Source organism: Misgurnus anguillicaudatus, chromosome 6, assembly GCF_027580225.2.
Source record: "Misgurnus anguillicaudatus chromosome 6, ASM2758022v2, whole genome shotgun sequence".
Taxonomy (NCBI): domain Eukaryota; kingdom Metazoa; phylum Chordata; class Actinopteri; order Cypriniformes; family Cobitidae; genus Misgurnus; species Misgurnus anguillicaudatus.
Genome location: NC_073342.2, coordinates 24,408,708 through 24,435,175, shown reverse-complemented (window position 1 = coordinate 24,435,175; position 26,468 = coordinate 24,408,708). Strand labels below are relative to the sequence as shown.

At 37.6% G+C, this 26,468-nt stretch overlaps 1 protein-coding gene across 3 annotated transcripts in view; it reads right to left on the bottom strand.

Moving 5' to 3' along the window:
- Positions 1-404: 404 nt before the first annotated feature.
- Positions 405-26,468, bottom strand: part of tln2b (talin 2b) — a 170,519-nt gene continuing 144,455 nt past the window's right edge. For all 3 annotated transcript variants that reach the window (XM_073868820.1, XM_073868821.1, XM_073868822.1), the window contains exons 46-57: positions 18,419-18,602; positions 17,972-18,097; positions 16,656-16,772; positions 15,385-15,570; positions 14,077-14,184; positions 13,895-14,000; positions 9,611-9,735; positions 7,571-7,696; positions 7,427-7,489; positions 7,161-7,343; positions 6,122-6,247; positions 405-4,604 (exon numbers count right to left, since the gene is read on the bottom strand). In XM_073868820.1, the coding sequence (XP_073724921.1) occupies positions 4,476-4,604; positions 6,122-6,247; positions 7,161-7,343; positions 7,427-7,489; positions 7,571-7,696; positions 9,611-9,735; positions 13,895-14,000; positions 14,077-14,184; positions 15,385-15,570; positions 16,656-16,772; positions 17,972-18,097; positions 18,419-18,602 (1,579 nt within the window). In that variant the 3' untranslated portion in view covers positions 405-4,475. The remainder of the gene's footprint in view (positions 4,605-6,121; positions 6,248-7,160; positions 7,344-7,426; positions 7,490-7,570; positions 7,697-9,610; positions 9,736-13,894; positions 14,001-14,076; positions 14,185-15,384; positions 15,571-16,655; positions 16,773-17,971; positions 18,098-18,418; positions 18,603-26,468) is intronic.

The window sequence follows — 26,468 nt, the reverse complement described above, 5'->3', positions numbered from 1 at the left end:
TTCAGTAACTTACTGTCTCTGAAAAGAGCTTGCTCCGCTCCGCATATCAGAGGATAACGTAGGGTCTCGACTCGACATGCAACGCTGCGCAGACTGTTTGGAGGATGACATCAAGAAACCGCGAGAGCACATATATCGAATTGTTCTCGCGATAGAATGAGGTCATATGCCGAACGCTCTGCGCAAGCACCGCATGAAGTACTGTAGAACGCAACGAAGCACCTACCTACTGTTTGTAATAACTTGATTCTGATTGGCCGTTGCGCTCGTCTCGTAGCTCGCGTGACTCAGCTTCAAGAGTCCGGTGAGAGATGCAAAGGTATGAACAATAATAAGTTTATGTTTACCTGAATATGTCATTTATATTTCTATTGAACATAAAAACACACATTTACAAGTCACAGTTAGCTGAAACGCTTTATTTTTAGGGAAATACAAAAAATACTTTCGTGACCAGATAAATATTATACATACAGCATTTTAATGTTCATATTAATGTTATTATTATTCATGTTACTATGTCAGTTGATTAAAGAAAGCCCTAACTATATTTCAAAAGGCGATAGTTCTTGCCGTTTTCTTCGGTTCCAATGAAAGACACATTTTCAACCACATATTGCAATATCTTCATTATAGCTATTACTTGACGTAAACATAAAACAAAACTTCATACATAGTGGTTTATTAAAGTTGAAAACAGGAGTCTTGCACTTTTTTGGAGATTTACCAACACAATCTCTTACAATTCATACGTATTGTTCCAGGTGGCTAATTCGTACGACTACATTCGTATGTTCTTGCTTTCGTTTCCATGACGTCGGGGTTAGGGGTGGGGTTTGTATATTGAATTTTTTCTAATAATAGCATGTTTGTGTATGATACACTTCGTACGAATGTATACGAATTAGCCAACTCGTAAAATACGTATGGTTGGATGTGCTGTAATATACTTTTTAACTGGACAGTCTGAACGCAGTCTTTTTCCTTAGATTCAATACTGTGGCTTGTTGATTCATTGTGAGGTTATATATCTAAACATCTAAAGAGTTTATTACATACAGTATGGCAGTAAAGCAGCCTGCCAAGGCAATCTTTAGGCCTCAGTAGGCACAATATTGCAGAACAGGATTGAGTAACCATCAATTAATCATCCAATGGTGATCCTATTTAGCGCCACAATGCTGTACTGTACACATACAAAGCAAGTAACAGGACAAAAAACATCTGCCTCACTTCTCTGAAACAAGACAATGTTTCATACTCGCTCTGTGTAGTTCGAATGCTGATCCGAGGCCGGTTTTGCGGTTGCTCATAGTTATGTTTCAAATCCGTGGAGCAAAATCTGTTCCACAAGCAGCATAAAATAGCAACGTACACACCGAGCTACCAAAGTCAGAATAAGGCACTATGACACAATGCAGTCCAGATTTGAAGAGAAGACATTAACACAACAGTCAGTATAGATCATCTCTAATAAGTGCCATGTTATTTACGTAACACAAACAGAAAACCGAAAGAAGAAAATACACCCTCCACTGTATCTTACCAAAAACATACACAACGTACACGAAAAGCAGAATAAAGACGACACTGAAAGATCACTGACGGCATTTAAAGAGCTCACAAAAAATCCTGTCATCGTGTATTCACCCTCATGTCATTCAAAACCATATGGCTCTTACTTCTGTAGAAAAAAAGAAGATAATTTGAGTAATACATATACAATTTTGATTTTGTGTCCATACAATGAAAGTCTATGTGGTCCTAGGTTGTTGGGTTACCAGCGTTCTTCAAAATATCATTTGTGTTGTGCAGAAGAAAAGAATCATACAGCTTTGGAATGACATAAAGGTGAGTAAATGATGTAAAAAAAAAGGGTTTAAAGGGTTAGTTCCCCCAAAAATGAAAACAATGTCATCAATGACTCACCCCAATGTCGCTCCAAACCCGCAAGACCTCCGCTCATCCTCGGAACACAGATGTCCCACATTCAGTCCGAGAGCCCGCCGACCCCTCATTGAAAATCCACGCACGGCACACTATCCATGTCCAGAAAGGCAACAAAACATCATGAAAGTAGTCCATGCGACATCAGTGGGTCACCCAGAATGTGCCGAAGCATCAAAAACACACCCTGGTCCAAAAAAAAGACGACTTTATTCAGCATTGTCCTCCCCTCCGCATCCGCCGCGAAGCGCACGCGCAAGACCAAAGTCACGTGACTGCAGTGACGCGGATGACGTGTTATCTGGTGCGCCCCAGATGTTTTTTATTGTGCGCCCGAGCTTCGTTTACAGTCTGAGAGAGATGCACGCTGTAAGTTTGAAAAAAAAAACTTCGCAAACATGTCAGAGGATAACACATCATCTGTGTCACGTGACCCTAGTCCTGCAGGTGCGCCCCACAACAGACACGGAATAGAAGACAATGCGGAACAAAGTCGTCATTTTTGGACCAAAATGTATTTTCGATGCCTCAACACACTCCAACTGACCCACCGATGTCACATGGACAACCCTGATGATGCCTTTATTACCTTTCTGAACATGGACAGTACACAGCACGTACACCCTCAATGAAGGGTCAACAAGCTCCCGGGCCAAATACAAAACATCTGTGTTCCGAAGATGAACGGAGGTCCCACGAGTCCGGAACGACACGAGGTTGAGTCACCAATGACACCATTTTCATTTTTGGGTGAACTATCCCTTTAATGTCACGATGCTACCAATGAGATGTTTCCTATAGTGTGTATCTAACCATTGAAGTTTAATCTGTGCACTCCAAAAATATTTTCAAATCATCATCATTGGGTCAAAGCCAACCGTCAGGTTAAATTAACCCCAAAATCGTTCATAATTTGACCCATCAATGGGTTGAAACAACCCTGCATAGGTCACATTGGGTCATTACAACCCAATGAGTCTGGTTCGTCCCTTTTTGACCCAACGTTGGGTCATTTTTTTCAAAGAGGGGTGTTATACCATTTAAGTGGGATTTTACTGTGGTACCATTTGGTAAAACTTTGATATAGAGTATATTGATATAGACTGGCACTGAAAATAATGGTACATGTCCAAAAACCATATTAGTAGTACAATGGTACTTATGTGCTAAGTGCAGTGAGATATCTGCTTACTGAATACTACATGTTTACCATCAATGCCTTTTTAGTTATATAGACTTATTGATAAGCATTATTGATAAGCCTAAATTATAAAGATGTTATTAAACTGGCATTACTTTCCATTCGTCACACTGGAAGCTAAAAGTTAAGCGCATTGCATTGTGGGATATAGTGTTCAAAGCTGTGTGCTCTGGTTGCATACTGCATGTTTTGGCAGATATAATAGATCGACTAGTAATTCCATGCATACAGAAGTTGCATACTGTGCATAGTACACATGATGCAGATACAGTACGACAGCGATAGTATGCTTTACCAAACATAGCTGTTGTGTTTGGGGAATCTGACAGTAGGTGTGTTCGACTTCAGAACCAACAGGTGGATGGTTATTCGAAGCAGACTTCTCCTCTTGCTGTACTTTGATGTCCTCCGCCTGTTGGTTCTTGCGGCGTCACATAAGCCAAACACAACTTATGTTTAAAACACGAAGGAAATGTAGTAAAAGAATAAGACATTCATGTAAAGGGATTCTTTTGAACGATATAAACAAACAAAACAATGCTACCATTTGTTTTGCAGGTGTACAGTCGTAACTGAGATCATTTACTGCATTATACAAACGTCTCTCTGTGTGCGGAATGCAACCGTTTGCATGAATGGTCACTTGAATATCACAGCCACAGCGTTTCCAGATGCTGATCAAACCATTGAAACCACCAGCAAAGAGCTACCGGTAAGAAGCCTTAAGCTACTCGATCTCTTCAATCAATAAATAACACGACAAAGCTCCCCCCGAACACTCTTCTCCTAAAATAACTACTAATAATTCATGAACTTAATAGAGATACAGTATGTTTAACTAGAGCAGTGCATCTGTTAGAAGCTCATCATCATGAGAAATGCGCATGATATGACACCATACTTCATATGCGCGCACAAAATTTCGGGTTTCGGGATATTAATAGTTTCACAATGATTGTAAGTTGATGCATTCATAAAACAGATTCATGACTTACTGACATAGTAAAGAACTTTACGGTAATGACAGATACATAAAAACGTGTACACGCATTCACGCACGCAAACTAACAAGTGGTTCAAACCTTAAAACAATACAAACGTAACAGAATAGCCCTAAGTAAGAGAAAACCAATTCTTGTGAGAGCCAAACAGCCAATCAGTGGTGCTAGTCCCATGCTGCCGTGAGTGGTGAGCCAATCACATTTAACTTAAGCTACCTGATATCAAAACAACCAATCGCGTGAGATATGGCTGTACGTAAGGAGGAGCAGCCAATCATCTTTAACAATCGCAAACCGAGGCAGGTATCGTGTCCAATCGGAAGTGTTCAACTCTGGTCTTCCCGCAGTTCGCTGGGCAGGAACTTGTATTGCTGCTGTCGGATGTGGGCGAGTTTCTTGCGGGCTTCCTCTAACTCTCTCTCCTTTCTTAGCATCTCCTCCTGCGCTGCAATGATCTGGTAATGGTGCAAAACAATGGGACACTCATTAGGCCTCATTCATGAAAACCCACTGAAGGATAATCTCCGTAAATATGTTCATTTTATGCAAGCGTGGTTTATAATGCAAATTAATTCAACATTTAATTTAAAGATGAATTATAGTTAGATTAAAGTCAATGATTTCAATCTTACTCAGTCAATATTAAAGGTTATATTTTTACTGTTCTTTACATTATGTATGATGATTTTATGTAAATCATTAAACTCTGGGTTTTCACAGGCAGGGTCACATATCAAAAATTGGTGTATTACATCAGGCACAACTGCATGTAATATCACTTAAAGGTTTTTTCTTCTGGCACCGTCTCTGATAGGAAAAAACCTTCATAGTCTTTAGTGAAACCTGTAATTTTAGCATTACTGCACTCCAAAAATGTGAAGACTTTTTGCAGCGTGGATCTCCAGCTATTTTCCAAAGAGAGAAACATATTTGTGGATTCAAGATATTTAATAGGACCTGGCCTTCAGAAAAAGGGCTGATTCAGTGAGAAAAGCCATGATTCCAGTATTAACACACACAATTAAATGATATCTGGGTCAATGACGTGACGTTTAGTATTTTGTGTCCGTAATATGGTTCAATTAAATGCAAAAGGGTTAAAAAAATGTAAAGAATATTTGGGCGATAATTGCAAAAATGTCATTGTTGTGAAACCGGTCTGTGTCAATTGGTGTAACTAGTATTTTTTTAATGAAAATCTAAATATATTAATAAAAAAATCTAGTTTAGTGTATTATAATTTTTTTACATACATTTTTAAATCATTTGTCAAAGATTATTTAGAAAACAGAGCTGTTTTCAGCATATGTCAGGACAAATATTACAAATACGCATTAAAATTTACATTCAGAAATAACTAATAAAATTATTAATAATAAAATGATAATGATAATAAAATGATAATAAAATATTTTAAAATGATTTTAGTTTTTTTGATGATTACGCTTACATGCCATCAAAGTGGATAAAATATTTAATATTTCTCATTTTTTGGCGCAATTGGCGGTTACACCATTTGACATTTTCAGGTCCATTCAGTCTTAACTTTCATAAAAATTGTGCAAATATAATTTTTTATTGCATAAAATTAACATAAATACACTATGTGCATTGAAATAAACCTGATGCATGCTTTTACAAACAAGTTTTTTAAAACGATTTTTGAATTTCTCATCTTGCCAAACCGTTTTTGTCACTGACCCAACTAACATGTAAAAAATGCCTTTTCAAGATGACACATTCTGAATATCTGTGAGAAAGAAAGCTTTGAATACACACAGACTTTAATGAATGTGCATCTGGGATGAAACAGAAAAATTAGCTGGAGAAACACTGAGCCAATGTAAGATGCCAGCTGTGGACAAAATCCCAGTCATGTCCTTGTGCATCCAAAATGAAGCTCTGAATGTTTTATTAATAGAAGCAATGTGGACGTGTGTGACTGAGAATCTGATTCAGAAAGAAGTCTCACCTGAGCGATTCCTCCCACAAATTTCGTTTTAACCACGACGCTGTCATCTTCGGCTTTGTCGAAAGCCGCTTTTTGCGCAGCCTTCACCAGGTGGTCGGATGCTCGTTTGACTGCATTACCAGCAGCCTGCGCACACAACAAAGACAAAAATAAGGAAAAAATCTATTGTGAAATCGCAAAAGAAACTTTACGTACCAAACCGTTCTCGTGGCGTAACCCTTTTATTCAAAAATCTGACCCGTATGTTAAAGTGCACCTATTTTATTGCTAAAAAACAATGTTATTTTGTGTTTATACCACGGGTCTGTTGAATGCTGCATTCTGATTGGCTGAGAAATGTTCTATGGGTGTTGATTATTTTTCTGTAAACCGCACACCTAACTTGTCAAATGTCTTAAAAATAGGCACCAGAGCAAGTTTTGTGGTAACCGTGGTATAAGCGGAATAATTGACTCCGGTCCTTTGAATTATTTGAAAAAAATTGCACACCTCCGGTCGCGTCGTGCCGCATTACCACCTTGGTGTGCATTATTTTCTTATAATTCAATGGCCCGTCATCAATTATTCCTTACATTTGGTATGATACAATGTGTTTGCATTCAAAAAACACATAATTTTCCACATACAGTACATTTTTGTATTTACATTTTATTTAAATGCTTGTTTTGTCCAATTTTTAATAATTAAAGTCATCTTGAGGCCCCCTTGGAAGTCTGCTGAGGCCCCCCTGTGGCCCCCGACCCCATATTCGGGTCCAGTCAGGTTAAAAAAAATATTTTCTCGGGTTTGTCTCTGGACAGGTCTTTCTTTAAAGAAAAAAAGATTTATGCACGTCGGGTTCGGGTAAAAAGTTATTTGGATCATTTCGGGTACATCTCTTCAGACCCGAGAAGACCTCTACCTGAAGGTGTTGCAAATATGGTGGCACAGTGACGCGATAAAAGATGGCACGACACGATATCAAACCATTCGGCACAAAATGGAATGGTGACACAACAGTTAGACAAAACACATTGTTTTGTATGTGAGTAATAGTAACCTGCAGTCTTCTCATGGCCTCTGAATCCTGATCAGCTTTGACCTTACAGGCCACCAGTAGCTGAGCCGTGGAAGCCGCCACCTGTTTGGCTGAAGAAATGAGCTTCTCCTCGCTGGCGTGACCCTGAACCGAAGCGTTAGCAGCCTCGCAAAGGTTACTGGTAGCTGCAGCAACCATCCGGGCCTGACAGAGAAAAGGACGCCAGTTATTTAGATATAGATAGATTTATAGATAGATGTTGATATGAGAAGATACATAAAACTTACAGCTGAAATTAGACCCTGGGACCACTGGCCATCATCTACTGCGTTGGCGGGGATGGAGCCCACCTACATAAAACACCACGAGGATAAAATGTATAAATAATCTGTATTTAACCAGAAAATTATCGGTGCGTCTGATTTTGGTACCTTGCCCTGGGCCACAAGCTCTCTCTGAGCGGCCGATGCTGATTTGACCAGAGCGCTGGTTGCCGCGGCAATCGACTTGGCTGCTTCCAGGATCTGCTCCTCGAAGTCCAGAGACTCATCGGCTTGCTGTGGACACAACAGGAAAGGAGCAGCTCAGTGACGATTGATGCTGTAAGTCATGAAACCATGACGATATTACCATGATATTACTTTTAATCACAATTAAATATAAAAAATTAAGACTTAATTTTTGCTAACAGATCTGACACATACTTGATGCCAGAAAGAATAATGCCAGCATGCTATCTGTACCATTTTGTAGTATGCAATATCTATGCACAAATATATATATATATATATATATATATATATATATATATATATATATATATATATATATATATATATATATATATATATATATATATATATATATATATATATATATATATTATATATATATATCTCCATGCAGTGTGCTCTGTAGCATAAGTTTAAAAAATGCGTATTACCGTATATGCTTACAAAAAATTTACATACTGTACACAAATTGCATACTATATGCTTATAGTAGAAGTATAACAATAATAGTATGCATTTCTGAAAGTAGTGACTTTGACAAAGTGATCTCAGGGTGACACCTAGTGGTCTGGAGGTGCTATAACAACAATTCAGGTTTACATTATTCAGAACCCACCCGGTCAGAACAAACACAGTTCTACAAAGACGCACCCTCACCAGCCATCTTTGCAAACAGATCTGTCCAAGTCCACAAAAAAGCACACGCGCTCATGACATACGACAAACACAAGTCTGGAGATAGAGCGGGACACTGTAGGAATATGTTTGATATATAGTTGGACAGAATAACAACCTAATATATCAAACATATCAAACAGAGCCCTGCAGAAAGGCTTCCGGGTTTACCTCACCTCCAGAACATGGGGAAGAGAGGAGAGCGTGAGAGGACGAGGTGAACGGGAGACATGCTGGGATAGCGCGGGAACAAACAAGGATTGATAGAGGAGGGAGCTCTGGAGAGGATGTAAGGAATGTAGATATATTAAGGAGAGCAGCCAAAGACACTCCAGGGGCGAAAAGGAGCACCAGTGACTCTTTAGCTTAATTTTGGAGCGCACGAGTTTGCTCTTAAAATGTATAGCTTGAATGCGATTTTGGATAAAAGCATCAGTCAAATGCATACAGCACTGACTTAACAACAATGTGTGGGAAAAGTTATGAAATGAGGAACGAGACAGACAGACACATTTTTGATGGTAAGAAATGGTTGATATTGTCAGTATCTTTAAGTTTTGTCTTAATGTTACCAAGAAGAAGCATAATGAGCACCCCGAGACTTCATATTGAGCAATGCAATATCGCTTTATGAATATTTTTACCCTGAAACAATAACACATAGTTATTAGAGAGTTATTTCTCCATATGGTGTTTGGCCTGTGGCTGATAAGATGATAAGTTTGCTTTGTGATTTCGCTACAGAGAAGTCACTGATACGCCCGGGAGGGGTAAAAGTTTTTGCTTTGTGAGGCGAAATGTGAATGGATGTGAAGCATCACTGACAGTGGAGCTATAATACAGATGGATGAAACAATAAAACAGCTCCAGGGAAAAGCCTTGCTGGAAAGTGCTGACCACCTTCTTGGAGATGACATACAGACCGACCGGCTAAGAGATCAACACGTTGTAAAACAAAACTTCAAAATGTTGAATAATTGAGATGCAGGATGGAAAATGATGGGAGCGCAATAACAACAAGTGCACTTTTAGTATAGCACACCAGACGTTGCCATATATGTGAAATATAATCACAAAAAAGGAACAAGACAAAAAGCTACTTCCCAAAGATATCATACAGCTACCCATATCCAAAATGTTAAAAAATCTTATGACCAAGCCCTTCGAAATGACAAAATCCAGTGGATCTGACACATGTTTTGTTGGTGGTCTCATTGTGGCTATTTACATGTGTCTGAATACCATGTGGTGTTGTGGCGAGAGTAAGAATGAACAGATGAATACCTTTGGCTTGGCTCTGGGCTTCAGCTGCTCGAGTTTCTTGGCCGCGGCCTCGATGGACGCAGCGGCACCCAGGAGCTCCGTCTCCGCTATCACAGTGGGGTCTTCTGGGTCCACCCATTCAGAACCTGAGATGATGGACAAACATGACCAACATTCACTCAACACATGTATAATACGGATGGGTGGAAATGTGATCACATGGTCTAAAGGCACAGCTAAAAGAAAGCATGACAGAATGACATTTGTAGCAACAAAATCACATTGCACCACAAGAAACCGTTAACTCATTCCCTGCCAGCAGTATTTTGAAAAGTTGCCTTTTTTTGTGATTTTCACAAAAGTTTCACAAAATGCCTTCCAGATACATTTTCTTCTAAAAATATATAAACATACAAATAATATCAAATGAAAGAACAGACCCTCTGCTTTCGAACAAACAAACAACCAAACAAACAAAATGGAAAAAACTTTCATCCTATCTATATTTTTTCTCTGCTTATAAACTCTTAAATATGGGTATTTTTCTTTAAAAATGTTTTTTTTAGCTAAAAGCTAAAACAATTGCATTTTTGTGAAGGAATTTTGTTGGAGATCAGATTCAGAACGATTATCAAAACATACACAGAGTTTAAATTTAGTAAATATAACTTTTTTTGCTTCAGTTTTTTATATTTGGGTAACACTTCTTTTAATGCAAATGTTTTCTCTTAATTGACGAGAAAACTCGTCAATGGAGGGGAAAGAGTTAAGCAACCTTGAAGGGATAGTTCACCCAAAAATCTTTTGTTTTTTTTTAGTTCTGTGGAACATAAAGGAAGATATTTTGAAGAATGTTTGTAACCAAAAAGATCAGAGGCACCATTTACTTCCATAGTATTATTTTCTCCAACTATGGAAGTCAATGGTGCCCCAGATCTGCTTTTCATTTGTGTTCAGCAAAAAGAAAACAAAAACAAAGATATTTATACATGTTTTGAACAATTTGAAGGTGAGAAAATAAGGACAGAATTAAAATTTTTGTGTGAACTATCCCTTTAAGCTAAAGCATTCATATTAAAAATCACTAGCTGCGTTTACATGGACATTTGTAATCCGTTTAAATGATCAATCTGAATAAAAATGCTCCATGTAAACACCTCAATCGGACTAAAACGTGCCAATCTGATTAAAAATCGAATCCGCTTGTTAGGGGTGGTTTATACCGTTTGTAATCCGCTCAAAATGACATGTATACACTTGATCGGATGGATAACTGAAACTGGGATGCTCTGCGCATGTGCCATCTTTTCTTTTTTTAATGGCGGTTGGCAAACGCACTGAAAGGTGCATTTCCGCCACCTACAGGACGGGAGTGTGGAGCATATGCACACGTTCAATGACGTAGAATTGCCCTAATGACATGTGACGCAAATAACTCGAGTTTGTTTTGTTGAATGAAGTCACAAGACGTGATTGTCTTGTTAATCTTGTTCCTATTATCCGTCCAATTCCCCATAAAGTGATGCAAGACAGCGTTGTCCGGTCAGTCCATGATTTATTCTCTGATCCACAAACGCGTGTGTTTGGACTCGCTCTCGCGAACGGTCTCTGCAGCACCGCGTGAAGTAAAATACGCTGCTGCTTTATAATCAGTGAGGCACAAAGCAAATCTTGAAACAGCGTGAAACTATATTTGTGCAATGTGCGCATGTCAAATGATCAAATCTGATGTAAATCTTGTGTCATATAAACACGCACATCAATCCGATCACATTATTAAGTGTTCATGTAAACGCTATGATAGGATTTATTAATCGGAAGGATTTTAATCCGATGGAGGCAAAATGTGTCCATGTAAACGTAGCTAGTGTTTTACATTTATAGGATTACCAAAGTGAATTTGGGATATACTTGGCTTCATTTAAAGTATTAACCCCTTGTCCTGTGTGGGACACCTGAGTTTACTTCAAAATTTGGCATGTCAATTTTTATCTATCACAACAAATTATATATCGTTGGAAAAGTCTAAGAATGTTGTTTTCATATTTCAAAACCTTTTAGCAGTAATAAAGCTGTGACAGTAATGTATTAATTTGCGAGAAGAGTATGCAGCAAACCGTCAACACTTAGTTGCCGTTGTTGGTAAGACCACTAAAAGTGTTACATAAACCTAATTTTTGTGAAAACTTTATGTATAAAATATATATTTTATTGCATTATTTTTAATTATTATTTAATGTAAAACACATTTTTTATTTAATATTTTCACCTCCAGACACTATTTTTAAAACAAGATAGGGTTGCATAACGATTAATCGCGATTAATCTATTGCAGAATAAAGGTTTTTGTTTACATCATAAATGTGTATGTACTGTGAATAATAACGTTGTATAAATAAATATCCACTTATGCATGTATATATTTAAGAAATGTTTACATGTGTATATACATTTGTATATAATTTATATTATATATAAATACTTAATATATAAATATATATTTTTTCTTAAAATTATACATGCATGTGTGCATATTTATATATACATAATTATTATTATTATTATTCACAGTTCACACAAATATATGACGTAAACAAAAACCTTTATTCTGCAATAGATTAATCGCGATTAATCGTTATGCAGCACTAAAACAAGACTAAGATTAGGCTTCTAGACCAAAAAAAATTATTTATTATAGTTATATTAATTTGTAGGTGTACGCTCCCCAACCCCCACCGGTACACACCTATTTTAATTTATTTTGGACTAAAATGCAAATGTATCTCATTAAAAACCTTTCCAGTTCTGTAATTATTTCTTACACTCACAATTATAAATGAATGATTTCTTCATCTTTGTGTTAATAGGCGTACAGAACGCATTTAAAATGTCTGTTTGCTTTCAACGGCTTTAAACAGATGGAGAAAATCTGTTGAAGGATTATGTTCAACCTGAGGGAATTCAGTTCATTTTATAAATTCCTGTCTGTGTGTGTGTGTGTGGCCGGACATTGGAGATGAACAAAAGTATGTGTATCATACTCACCTCCATCTGTGGCAGAGAAAGAGAAAACAACAGCGTCATAAAAAAGAGCTAAAGAGTGCCATCACACCAATGGCTCTATTAAACCTGCACTAATACTGCTCAATTCACCTTCAATTTGGCCATATTAGCTCTCAAACTAATATATTACCAGACCCGAAGAGAATCCGAAAACAACACAGAATTTTTGGGATCTCCCCTTATAAACGTTTTCATATAATAATTGCATTTTAAAGGTGCAGTGTGTAAGTTTTAGCAGCATCTAGTGGTAAGGTGGGGAGTTGCAACCAAAGACTCAGTCCATTGCTCACCCCTCGCTTTTGAAACGCATGAAGAAGCTACGATAGCCGCGACCGGAAAAAACATGTTATCGACGAAGACAACTTAGTAAAAAAAGTTTGCCAGTTAAGGGCTTCTGTAGAAACATGGCGGAACAAAATGGTGACTTCCACGTAAGGAGACCCTCTGTGTATGTAGATAAAAACGTCTTATTCTAAGGTAATAAAACATAATGGTTCATTATAAAAAGGTCTTTATACACCCCTAATAATTTAGTTTTTTATATTATTTAGCATTTCTGTCAAAGAGATTATTTTTAAGATTACACACTGCACCTTTAAAAACTAAATACATGTTGTTAACATGTGCAATGTGGGACTTTTAGCAACATCTAGGGGTGAGATTGTGAATTGCAACCATCGGCTCAGTCCACCGCTAACCCCTCGCTTTCGAAATGTATAGTGAAGCTATGGTGACCACCACAGGAGAAACACTGTCTGAGATAACGTAGTGAAAAACAAGCTCTATTGAGCAGTTTGTCCGTTTAGGGCTACTGTAGAAACATGGTCCCGACTTCCATGTAAGGGGACCCGCAGTATATGTAGATAAAAACGGCTCAGTCTAAGGTAATAAAAACAATACAGGTTATTTTGTAAGGTACACCACTGATAATATAGTTATGTATATTATAATGCATTTCTGCTAAGAGATCCTACTAAAAGTCCCACATTGCACCTTTAAATGACAGGTCAGATGTTTATATTATACTTTTAGTTATTAGTTAGAAAGTAGTCTTACATTTATGCATTTGGCAGATGCTTTCATCCAAAGTGTACATTTTATCAATATGTGTTTTGGGGTTCGAACCCATGACCTTTGTGGTGCTTACTACCAATTAAGCTTTAGGAACACATAAGCTTTTAATTCTAAGCACATAATTTAAATTAAGATAAACTGTATTGGTTATTGTGTGTGCTTGCTCACCTTTCATGGCTTCGGCAGTCTGAATGAGCTCTGTGACCGAGCCGGCCACTTTTTTGGACAGCGTGGCCAACTGCTGTTTCTGTTCGGCAGTGGGTTTTTGCAGGACCTGGAGTGGACACATATAGTTACGACCGCATGGATAAACTCAGCTTATGATAAAAGTCACTGAAGTAAACACTCACGAGCAGAACGTGTTCTAGCAGGTCGATGTATCCGGTGGTGCACTCGATACCATAGAGAAGTGCTTTATTCCTCACATCTATGCTTACTTCCGGGTGGTACGCGGCTTGCTGATAAACACAGATGCATATTTACCAGACGTGACCTCCTAAATCACACCGTGTTGATTCATATTACATCAAAAAACAGGATTCGGTTTCTTAGCGCTGCAATATTATTGCCAAAGCAGGTTTTTTTATGTTGATATACTTGATTTCCATATGAAAATTAACCATGGTTTTACCACAGTTGAAAAAAAAAACATGATTACTACAGTAGAGTTAAATAATGGCTACCACAAAATAACCATGGTTTACTAGATAAACAGTTTTGCCTAAAAATATGGTTAATTTTCGTACGTTTTCTAGCTTTGGCTTTATTAAAGGGACAATCCACTTTTCTTGAAAATATGCTCATTTTCCAGCTCCCCTAGAGTTAAACATTTGATTTTTACAGTTTTGGAATCCATTCAGCCAATCTCCGGGTCTGGTGGTACCCCTTTTAGCATAGCTTAGCACAATCCATTGAATCTGATTAGACCATTAGCATTGCGCTAAAAAATAACCAAAGAGTTTCGATATTTTTCCTATTATTGTAACATGGCTGCAGCAGGCATAGTGATATTACGCACTGTTCGAAAATAGTCCCCTGCTATTGAAAGTAACCAAGGGGACTATTTTCGGCTGCTGCGTAATATCATTGCGCCTGCTGCAGCCATGTTACGGCAGAAAAGTCCTTGATTTTTACACCAGAATGAGAGTATAGTTCCTAGCTATATCTGCCTAGAAAATTGCAGCGTTTAATTTCCATCGGTCTTAGTACACGACGTAACTACAGAAGAGCCAAGCTTCAAATAGGAAAAATATCGAAACTCTCCGGTCATTTTTGACCGCAATGCCAAATGGTCCAATCAGATTCAATGGACTATGCTTAGCTCTGCTAAAAGTGGTACCACCAGACCCGGAGATCGGCTGAATGGATTCCAAAAGGGCAAAAATCAAATGTTTAATTCTAGGGAAGCTGGAAAATTAGCATATTTTCAAAAAAAGTGGAGTGTCCCTTTAAATTAAATTGGTTCACTGGTGCACAATGGCACATGCATTATATCAACACCACACTAGATGGCGTATCAAGTAGGACAGATCATTGTGGAGTATTCAAATGTACACAAAAAAGTGTTTGTGCCAGCCTAACAAACATTTATGGTATTAACACATAGTTGTGTATGCGGTTCAAGGCCTTGCAGTCGGTCAGCATGCGTGTATAAGCACCTTGCAGGTGGTGAGCATCTCGGTAATGGCTTTGCGGCTCAGGTTGGCAGTGGATATCACATCTTCCTGCTGGGCAGAGTTGCCTGCTGCCACAGCTTTGGCTGTCGCTACGGTGATGCCCTTGGTCATGCGAATGAACTCTTCCGGGGTGGTGGATTTCTCCGGAACGTCCTTGGACTGGAAAACCTGGAAAGCAGATGATGCAACAGTGAGGCAAAACCAAACTTCGGTAACATTTTTATACATAAATGCATCCATCTAAATAAGTGATCTTGTAAATAATTTAAAGAACATCTTTAGACTTTATTTTCACATTACTTTTGTTGTATGAGCCTAGTGTGTTGGTTCAAACCAAAACCTTCTGGACAGCACACTGGATCTTTAACTTCTACGCAACATCATTTAATACATGAGAGGAGCTTACACAGGTTCATCTTTATTTGTTTGCTTATACAATAATAATCAGGCTTACTGAATTTCCTTCCCGAAGCTATCTGATGTGCCTTTGATAACAGAAGCATTAAATGCATTTAAACAAACAAGAGAAAATCTCGTCTTCATATCCCACTATCCGATAAGTGGATTTGAGATGCCCACGAGAGAAGGAGAACGAGGAGCAGGTGGAGAACAGGCGAATGTTCACACGGTATTCCCCTCTGTATTACCAGTTCATATCACAGATGGATGGGGTTTACTCTGGTCTGGGCTGAAGCTAATTAGGCTGGACCTAATTGGTGCTAATTCGAGGCCAGATACACAGAGACCGTATTTGCATATCTTTAATTAAGATCAAAATGAACATAACATCATTGACATTTCCAATGTAGAGACTAGCCTCAGGAGCTTAAGAGTTGAAAACATTTCTTGGAAGGAGTCTAGTATGTGTTTGAGATTGGCGTTTACACCTGATGTTAAAGGATCACTCCACTTTCATAGAAAATAATCTTGATAATTTACTCACCCCCGTGTCATCCAAGATGGTTATGCCATTCTTTGTTCAGTTGAGAAGTGGAAGACGAGAAGTTGTGGTTTAAAAAGTAAAATTTTTATTTTTTTGTCGAAAATGACAATCGTTTTGCTAGATAAGACCGTTAGAGATAGGTGAGCTGGTATGATTCAGACACAGTGATGCAATGACTGATGTATGCGACAACCAGAGACCCCTCCCCTCAATATTCAGGCACATGGAAGGTGAAAATTAAACCACTGGCAATTGGATTACTAAGACATCTTGATCTAAAGTGTAAACAGTGCCAAAAAATACTTCGTACTGTAAGTTCCTGTTTGATGCACTCAATAGTGGCTTCCAACGCTCTCGTCCCGCGAGTGGCCTCGTCCTCTACCGCTTTTACAGTCTTCAGTAGAGATGTTACGTTGGTCACCATTACCTTGAATATTAGAAGAAATAAGAGAGGTCAAACCTTTTAGTTCATTTGATCCATTTAGCCTTATAATTGACAATTTACAGCTGCAATGAAATGCAATAATTTTTTTAAAAGGATCCCATCTGGTACACTATAATTGACTAGCTTGCTAAAATATCCAAAATTGTTGCTGGTACAAACAGTTCAGGCAAACTGTGATGATAACCATTGGACATTTTTTAGCTTGATGCCTCAATACAGCCAAAACATTTTCAATAGGATATCTCACACTCAAAGTGTGCCTGTCTCCTAAAACGGTTTATGTAGAAACTCTCTTTAATCTGAAACAAAACAGCAGGAAAGGCTCTGACATGGACCACAGATGATGTCTGTAATGGATCATAGCCTTATTTTAGGCAACATTTTAAATATAAGAGGAACAAAGGGGAAAACCCAGGAAAACAAAAGCGGGCCTAACACTAGCCTTTTGGGGTTGCCACCATTACTATAAACTTGCACACACAAAAAACAATGAATGCTTAAGGGGAAACCCCAGATCATGTGAAGTTACCATATGTTGAAAGAATGTTAAAAAGGAAATCAGTGTAAAGGTCACAGGGGCGTCACAGTCTCATTATAAGTATGTCAAACAAAACACCATTTTGTACGCATGTGAAGGTTGATCCCAGAGGTTTAACAGAAAAAGTGAATGAAAGTGATTAGGAAAAGTATAAAAACAAATTGCCATCAAATTTCTTCTCGTACAGGCCTGGGGAAAATTCCAGCGCTAAATATGATAAACTCTGTGCACTGATCCACAGAATAGCTGCGAAGAAAATCAACAAGTGCCATTTTAATTTTCTTTTAATTAGCTTTACGCAGTTAATCATTAATGCTTTGCTACTGTAGACGAAGTGGAGGGAAGATGGTCAAAATAAGAGAAAGAGGATGAAATTGTACCTATATTGCACTCAAACGCAGCATGGCTTTGATCCCTGCAGTGTGGCCATTGGGTCACACACATGGCCGCACTGTGATAAACATCACTGTAAGTTAAGCCTCCAATTGTGGCCACACGCTAAGATGACAGCAGGCAAAGAACGAGATGACAGAGCTCAGCCAAGAAAATAAAAGACGGGGCCAGCTGTTAGCCAGGCGTACACACAATGTGATAGCCACTAACATAAGATACGACCATTACTAAGCACACACACACACAATACCTTGGCAGCACTCTTCAGCTGGTACATAGAAGGGTCATCCGCTGCCTTGCCCGAGGCACATTTGGTGGCGCTAATCAGCTCAGCCAAAGCTTTAGCAACGTCTCTAACTGCGTTTATCAGAACCACCTGAGAGCGAGAGAGACAGGGAGGAAGTCGTTATCAGAATCACCTTTAGTCTTGACATTGGCTTTATATCCCATAATACATTGCACTCCCCCAGTACCCCAGCAAAAATGACAGTAGGAGTCTTTATCAGAATCATGACAAGCGCCAACGGCTCTTACACGGAGCAAACCACAGCGTCCACGCTTATCGCCCAGACTACCATACTTTAGATAAGAGCAAATTATATTCTCATTATGCTGTCAAAGGGCGTAAAAAGGCTAAAAATAATTGCGAGCCAAATGCACATGAAATGAGATGCTGCACAAACAGCAAAACACGCACCTGTGTCTCCGGGTCCTCCGAGCCCATGCTCGTGGCACCCAGCTTGACCACGTCTGTGAGCTGTGTGATGGTCTTGGCAGAGGACTGGGCCGCCTGGGCTAGTTTGTCCTGGCTCGAAGCAGCACCAGAAACAAGCAGCTTGGTGTCCTCCACCAGAGCTTTAGCAGTTTTCAATATATTCTCCCTGAAGAGCAAAAAAACAACAACAAATGTTTAACACTGTGGTGTGTTCTGGAAACATCTACTACACGGAAAACACACGACGTCCGTTACCAACCTTAAACTTGGCATCTTATAATTATGATTTTTGCTGTTTCTCAAATAAACCGTGTTGAAACTCAATTACTGTACACTTTGATATCAGTAGGTACGTTTACATGCAACCAAATAATCCTTTTGTAATCCAGGGCTCCAGACTAACTTTTTTCACTAGGAGCACAGTGGCCCCCAACTGAAAATTTTAGGGGCACAACCAGAAAATGTAGGGGCACACACCGTAAATCAACATGCTAACCAAATATTCACATTTCTACTCACTTCCACTGTATTACTAATAAATACTTTCATGATACTGTAGATGCAGAAAGTACAACATGCTGTTTTAAATTCAGTGTCACATCACAAAAAAAGGTCAAATTTACTGGTCGCACATGTGCGACTGGATGTAAAATTCAGTGGCACACTCTCAAATTCTGGTGGCAAAATGCCACCATTTGGTGGCAGTCTGGAGACCTGTAATCGTATTGATGGTTCAATCAAACTGAAAAGTCTCCACGTAAACACCTTAATCAAATTTTGATCGTATTGAAGGGGGTGTTGTACTCCGATCTATGATCCGATCTGCAGGAGAAAAGTACGCATGTAAACGCGTGAATCCGATAGTATTTAGTATAATAGTATTTTCTAAATCGGATGCAAAAATACCTTGTGCACATGCGCAGAACATTTGTGCCCCAAGTTCACCTGTTATATTTACCTCTTATATCACATGATTCTCTAGCCTGACGTTGTCATACTCAATTCTAGTCAGAATTTGAGTCTGATACCGCTTCATTTTGTTTATATCACAACATTAAGTATTTACTAAGTCATACAGTAAGACTATCTCTTACCATTTGTTCGTTAGGTGAACTTCACCCACGACGATACCCATTATGTTGGCTTGAAAATATTGGAGCCTAGCATGTCCCTCCACTTATTCAGCAACCACGATTCCGGGCTTCCAAAAAGAAGCTGCCAACGACCGCTAATTATATCTATCTCGTCATGCACACCGAGTGATATCAATTTCAGTTGCGACCAACTTTTGCCGAATCCCGTAGGAAGGACGGCAAAAACATCAACAAATGCCTTGCTCGCGTTTTTCTGTTCCTCTTTTAAAAGCAATGCTCTGTCAATATCTTTTAGAACAGACTCAATGTCAGAATCCACACATCTGAATTCACCAGTGGCAGCCATTTCGTTGTAAACAGATTCAACACATGCGCTCTTTGGTGACGTGGTTCATTATGTTACTGTTGATCATCTATCCATCATCGTATAAAGCCCGCCCTGACAATTTGATTGGTTCGACCAGCTTTGGGTCTAGCATAGTAGCTCCTCAACGCAGAAACCCCAGAGCGATCATCCCGTTCTCAAAATCTTGTGGGCGGGGCTAAGATCGGCTGGCATCCAGGCTAATGATTCTCTTCACAGAAACACGCAATAGCAAGGCAAAAGCAACACGCATTATTAAGGTAACGTTAATGGGGTCACGCAATGTACTTAATTCTGCAGCGTTTATTTATACTTTTAAAACATTAGGCTACTTAAAGTAATAAAATAGTGTCGTGCCTTTTGAAAAGTGTGTTTTCATTACTTATATCTGAAAACTTCTTAAGAACAACTTTCTTTAACTCAGTTTTGACTTTTATCCAGAGATAAAGCGTGAACTCTACAAGAGATTCGAGTTTAGATTTTGGCTACTGGTTAAACTGTTTCCACCACATGTTTTTTTTTTGTGGGTTAAAGATTAAATGATTACATTGATTAGTTATTGATATATGGGCTGTGGACAGTCATTGAGGTGCTTTTGGGCTAGTTTTGAACGTCCATTCGGATAGTTTTGATACGCGAATCTGGCAACCCTGGCGGTGCGTTTGCGCAGACTTTCGATTCGGATTCTATATAATGTACATGTTAACAAACATTTAAATCAGATTGCAATGTTTAGGGTGCATGTAAACTGTATCCAGAGATGGGCATAAATACATGGAAATGTATTTCAAATACAAATACAAAATACTGTGTTGAAAAATGTATTTAAATACAAATACAAAATACTGTGAGGAAAAATGTATTTAAATACAAATACAGTATTTTGTATTTTGAAAATACACAAAATACATGTGAAATTGGTGATTCAGTGCAAGTATCCCTATTAGGCTGAAATCTATCACTGTCTATTTCTGAATGCCAAAAAGCATTTAGATGTGTGCAACTGCTTAGAAACTTGCTTTCCCCTGCCCTGTAGGAAATGAAAAAACTAGAAAAAAAACTTGGTAACACTTTACTTGAAGGGTGTTCATAAGACTGACATGACACCTAATCATAACATTACATGTGTCATGAATATGAAGAAGATTTTATGCACATTTATGACAACTGCCATTAAGTGTCATTTACTCAATTATGTAATTTTTAATGCAAAGATGACATTGTCTGAGATATCTTTTTTATGACAACTTGACACATAAACCAATACAACACAACTTGTTATAAATAATAAACAATAATTATCAAACTTAACAAGCTACCTAGCTTTGTGGGTTACATTAAACTGTGATTTAAATGTCATTAAGTGCTAATACTATGTCAAATATTATTAATACTCGGTCAAATAAACATTATGAACTGAAGAATATTCATTATGCTGTTATAAAACTATTTAACAGAGTATTAACACTTTGCAATAAAAATGACAAAACTGAACAAATGACACTTAATGACAGTTGTCATAAACGTCCATAAAATCCCCTTTATATTCATGACACGTGTCATGTCATGATCACGAATATGCCACGCCAGCCCCATGAACACCCCCTCAAGTAAAGTGATGTTTTATAAAAACATCCTAAAAACTTTTTCATGTGTCATCGACCCACAACCTAAACAGTTTATATGTGAAAAAAATTAAACGTATTTACTTCTCATTAGACAAGTGTTTGACAAATTATTCGGCAAACTACTTTCTCTCATCGCTGCTTTTTGATGGTTTTGAGAACAATTACTCACGAGTCACCCTCTGTCTTTAGGGCCTTTAAGCAACAGCCTCTGGTGAAACGGCAACGCCATTCTGGCGTTGTATTGCGCATGCGCAAATTTAACTGCTACTTTGCGACGTTCTACTGTAATGGTCTACTACAGGAGAACAGCTGATTTGCCGTAGTCGCTACAACGTGAGAGATTGTGTAAATAAATGTTATGTTTTATGGCATATGACATTGTAATTGCATCAGTTTATGATTGTACCACAAGTCTTTTATATAATATGTGTTAAAAAATTTAAATTTAAGCTAATTTTAAAGATTTTTAAGTATTCAATGTTTTCAAGTATTGCTTAAATCTAAAAATTGCCTTCTCTTGCTTTTTTAAATGACATTTTTTAGTTTCTCAATAAATGAATTAATGCCGCGTTGCCCTGTCCTGTTTACGGTTGCTTAGTGATTTTTACGTTCCTGGCTACGGCGGTGTGACAGCATACTCACGGTCGCCGTAGCCGTTTCATTCCCAGCTGTTGCTTAAAGTCCCTATTTACAGAATTATACAACGGAGAGCACGTCAAGCATAAAAGTCTTGTAGGTTTACTGAGGAGCCTGCAGGTTCATCAGGTTCAGGCCGTAGAGTAGAGCCATGTGAATTGCAAACATGTAAACAAGGCTTCAACTGCACAAAGCTAAAAAGAAATCAGCAACTGTGTGCTGATTCCACCACTTGCCGCGTCACGTGTGAAAGGGCCTTTAAAACTTGATAACCTGCGCGAGGACGTGGATGTACTGAAGAGCTATTTATTTACATAATTTAAATTACTGTTAGTTTAAATGTACTTACATTAAACAACTATACATCATTAAAAAGTGTTTTGATTTAAGATTTAGTTTTTGACCTTTATTTTAATCTGTGAATCCTAGTAACAGTAATTTCTTCATTTTTGTCAGGCGTTATGAAAATGAAAAACGGAGCATACCTTTAATTTGAAATATAACCCTCAGACGCACTCATTGATAAAAATACTCCTCCGTGATCGTCATGAAAGCACTCGATAAAACAACATCTATCGGGGCTTTTAATTCAAAGTATGCATATTTGGAGAAATATTACTTCAATTTTTATATGTTTACTTCAAATTTCTGCAGTGGGGGTAATATTTCACCCATTTTTATTCCAAATATGGCGATATGAGCAAGTTTGAGTCTGCAGTCATTCACACTCAGTTTGTTTCATTCATACGTGAAGCCGGAGGGCGCTAAAGTCTGAAAGTCTCATATGAAAACTTTCATAAAGCAAGACGTCAGAGCTCAGCAGCAGCTGTCAGTCAGATGTGAACTTGAACAGTGACCTGCAACGAGCGATCGCTGTTTTTATAATAACATGCAAATAAAGATGTTTTGGTGTTTTAAAACCATGGAGACAATAAACACGATTAAGATTATATATGGTTTGTCTGTATTTTTAACGCTATGTCTGTTATTTTCATAACAGTACTGTATATTATAATGCTATGCTAAGCTAACAGCATAAATAACATAAATTTTTTTTTTTTGGTCTTATTTTATGATCCAAAGCCACATCAGATCACGCATGATTGTTTAAGCACTCGACTTTTGATGTTATAATGTGAGTTTTATTATAAATGCTTTTATTTGTAGTGTTTTGATGGTATGCTAAGCTAACGTACTAGCTGTTCTGTAAACAACTGCTGTCTGGAGATATGAGATATGTGTTTCTAGGAATAATTTTGACTGGTAAAGCTTCTTTAAGGTAAGTTTCTTTTTGTAAGAAAGGACTTTAATAAAAAGAAAGTGAATTGAGACAAAAGGAGGAAATAAAACACTAAATAGAAATTATGAGCAATTATTAATAATAATAATAAAATAAACATTTAGACAGCCATATCCCGGATTAAAAGTTGTTAATGACTCATCCGGATGCTTATTTAATGAGTCTGTTTAAAACACGGAGCAATAGGACAATAAACTGAAAGGATGTTGTGAGATATAAATAAACAAACATTAGCTTAGCATTTTTGCTGTTTTCTCTAAATAAATTTACATGACATGGGCCAAAAAAACATTTAATAAAATACAGAGTTTTAGAGGTATCATCTTCAGATTTAAAACAGAACATGGTCAGACCTGTGGCTTTAACTGCAGAGCATTTCTAGATTGCTCCAAGGCCAATTTCATTTAAATTTTCATAACAATATTTCATACATGTTTGGTGGAGTTTATAACAAAGAATAATTTAAGCTCTCTATAACAACTTTTTTCATTATGACAGTAACTAATGTTCACCTCTTAATAAACTTCCAAGTGTCTGCTTTCAAATGAGACCAAACTCATGCTTTTAGTGCAAAGACTTCATAAACTGTATCTATTTTAGTTTGGCTATGACAGTTTTTGTGGGGGGGGGGGTTCGGAAAATGGAATGAGGGCTAACAGGTTAAAGGAAAACACCACCGTTTTTCAATATTTTACTATGTTCTTACCTCAACTTAGATGAATGAATACATGCCTATCTTTTTTCAATATGTGCACTTCATCTTTGCACCGCGTGTCATGAATGTGTTAGCATTTAGCCTAGTCCCATTTATTCCTTAGGATCCAAACAGGGAAGAATTTAGAAGCCACAAAACACTTCCATGTTTTCCCCATTCAAAGACTGTTACATGAGTAGTTACACGAGTAAGTATGGTTGCACAAAGTAAAACGTGATTTTTAAGTGAATAAAAATGAGAACTATATTGTATGGCGGAAGAGCACTTAGTTTGCAGCACTTCAACCTCTGGCGCAGTAACATCATCACTCCTGTCAAGATGTTACTGCGCGCTGAGGTCGAAATGCTGCAAAGTAAGTGCTCTTCCTCCATGCATTGAAAATAGATAGTTATGTATTAATTTGTCTAAGATGAGGTAAGAACATAGTAAAATATTAAAAATTGTGGTTTTCCTTTAAGTCAAAAGTGTAGGCCTATTTGTCAGCGTTCCACACTCTGTCTCAGTCGTGCAACGTGCAACTGCCTGCCAATGTGCAAGTGTGAATTTGAATTTCCTTTCGCGACAGTTATAATAACACAAATCACATCACACCCAATAATTCAATTGCCCTTGCTTTTTTTCCCACTCCAACCTTTCAATTATTGTCCACTAAAAGCTGCACAGATATATTTGCTTACCTGCTCTGGTCTGAAATAGTTGATGCATGAAAACAGCACCCTGACTGGTTGACTGGCTCAAAGTATTTTGAGTATTTTAAAAATACAAAAATACTCATCTTAAATGTATTTAAATACAAATTACATTTCAGTTTTTTCAAAGGCTTTAAAATACAAAATACAAAATACTATTTTGTATTTCAAATACGTATTTTAAATACATGTATTTGAAATACTGCCCATCCCTGACTGTATCGTTGTAACCTTCAATTGTATCACGCCCCAGTCACATTAGCTACAAAAGACAGAGCGACAGGCTACCATTCATTTCCCGCTGCGCCGAGCAAAGTGGGGCCAAAATAGACAAGAAGGCTATTTTATGCAAATGATGCGTGATGCGACAGAGCGACTGCCAATCGGAGTGTAGTGGAAGCGTGACGTAGGTCTGAGGCTCGAGTCAAAGAAAAAATTCAAGATGGGGGAAAATGCGTATTTCTGTATATATCGGATAAGTTTGGCATTTTATCTAATATATTTTGTTACTTTTATCAAGAAATAAATACTTTTAAATCCAAAAACATCGTTCTTGTAACTTAACAATACCTCTGAAGTGACTTTTGATAGCGCTTTTAGACACTACACTGCAAAAAATGATTTTCAAGAAAAAAATTCTTAGTATTTTTGTCTGGTTTTCAGTAAAAATATTTAAAAATTCTTAAATTAAGATGCTTTTTCTTGATGAGCAAAACGACAAGAAAATAAGTCTAGTTTTTAGACCAAAAATATCAAATTTAAGTGATTTTGTGCATAAAACAAGCAAAATAATTTGCCAATGGGGTAAGCAAAAAAATCTTGAAAATTTTTCTTAAACACTAAATTCAAGAAAAATTCAAGAAAAATTAGCTTACCCCATTGACAGATTTTTTTGCTTGTTTTATGCACAACATCACTTTGATATTTTGGATCTAAAAACTACTGTAGACTCATTTTCTTGGTTCATTTTGCTCATCAAGAAAAAGCATCTTAATTTCAGAATTTTTAGAAAACAAGACAAAAATACTAAGAATTTTTTTCTTGAAAATAATTTTTTGCAGTGTAGCCAAGGAATGCCCATCAAGCAAGTGCGTGCCGCTCGGTGTGGTTCACTTTTGTAGCTTATGTGAATGTAGGGTTAAATTCAGTCGGATTGACAACATTTTGTGCATGAAAACATAGCCAGTGAGTTGAAGTCAGTCAGATTTTTTAGCAGAAAATGTCAGTGCATGAAAGGCACATACTCCAAATTTTTACCCTCCATGTAGTTAAATGAAATCAAATATGTTTGATATTTTTGCGCCGACTTCAGAGGAAATCTCATAGCGCATGGTGAATAACAATTTAAATCTGAAGTAATACACGGACAGGCCATTGGAAATGTCAAGATAAAATGAAAATGGCCAAAGAGCCTAGGCAATAGGAAGAATTCTGTTGTTTTTCCAATTTCTTTGTTTTCGGAACTACTTCAAAGTTGTTTAGCATGCGATGCCCGTTTTTATTTTTTAGGTCTATTACTTTAAAGTCTGTGTGAAGTCCGATATTAAATTTGTTCTCAGTTTGTCCCACCACAGAAAAATTTGTTATTCACCACCCAGACAAATTT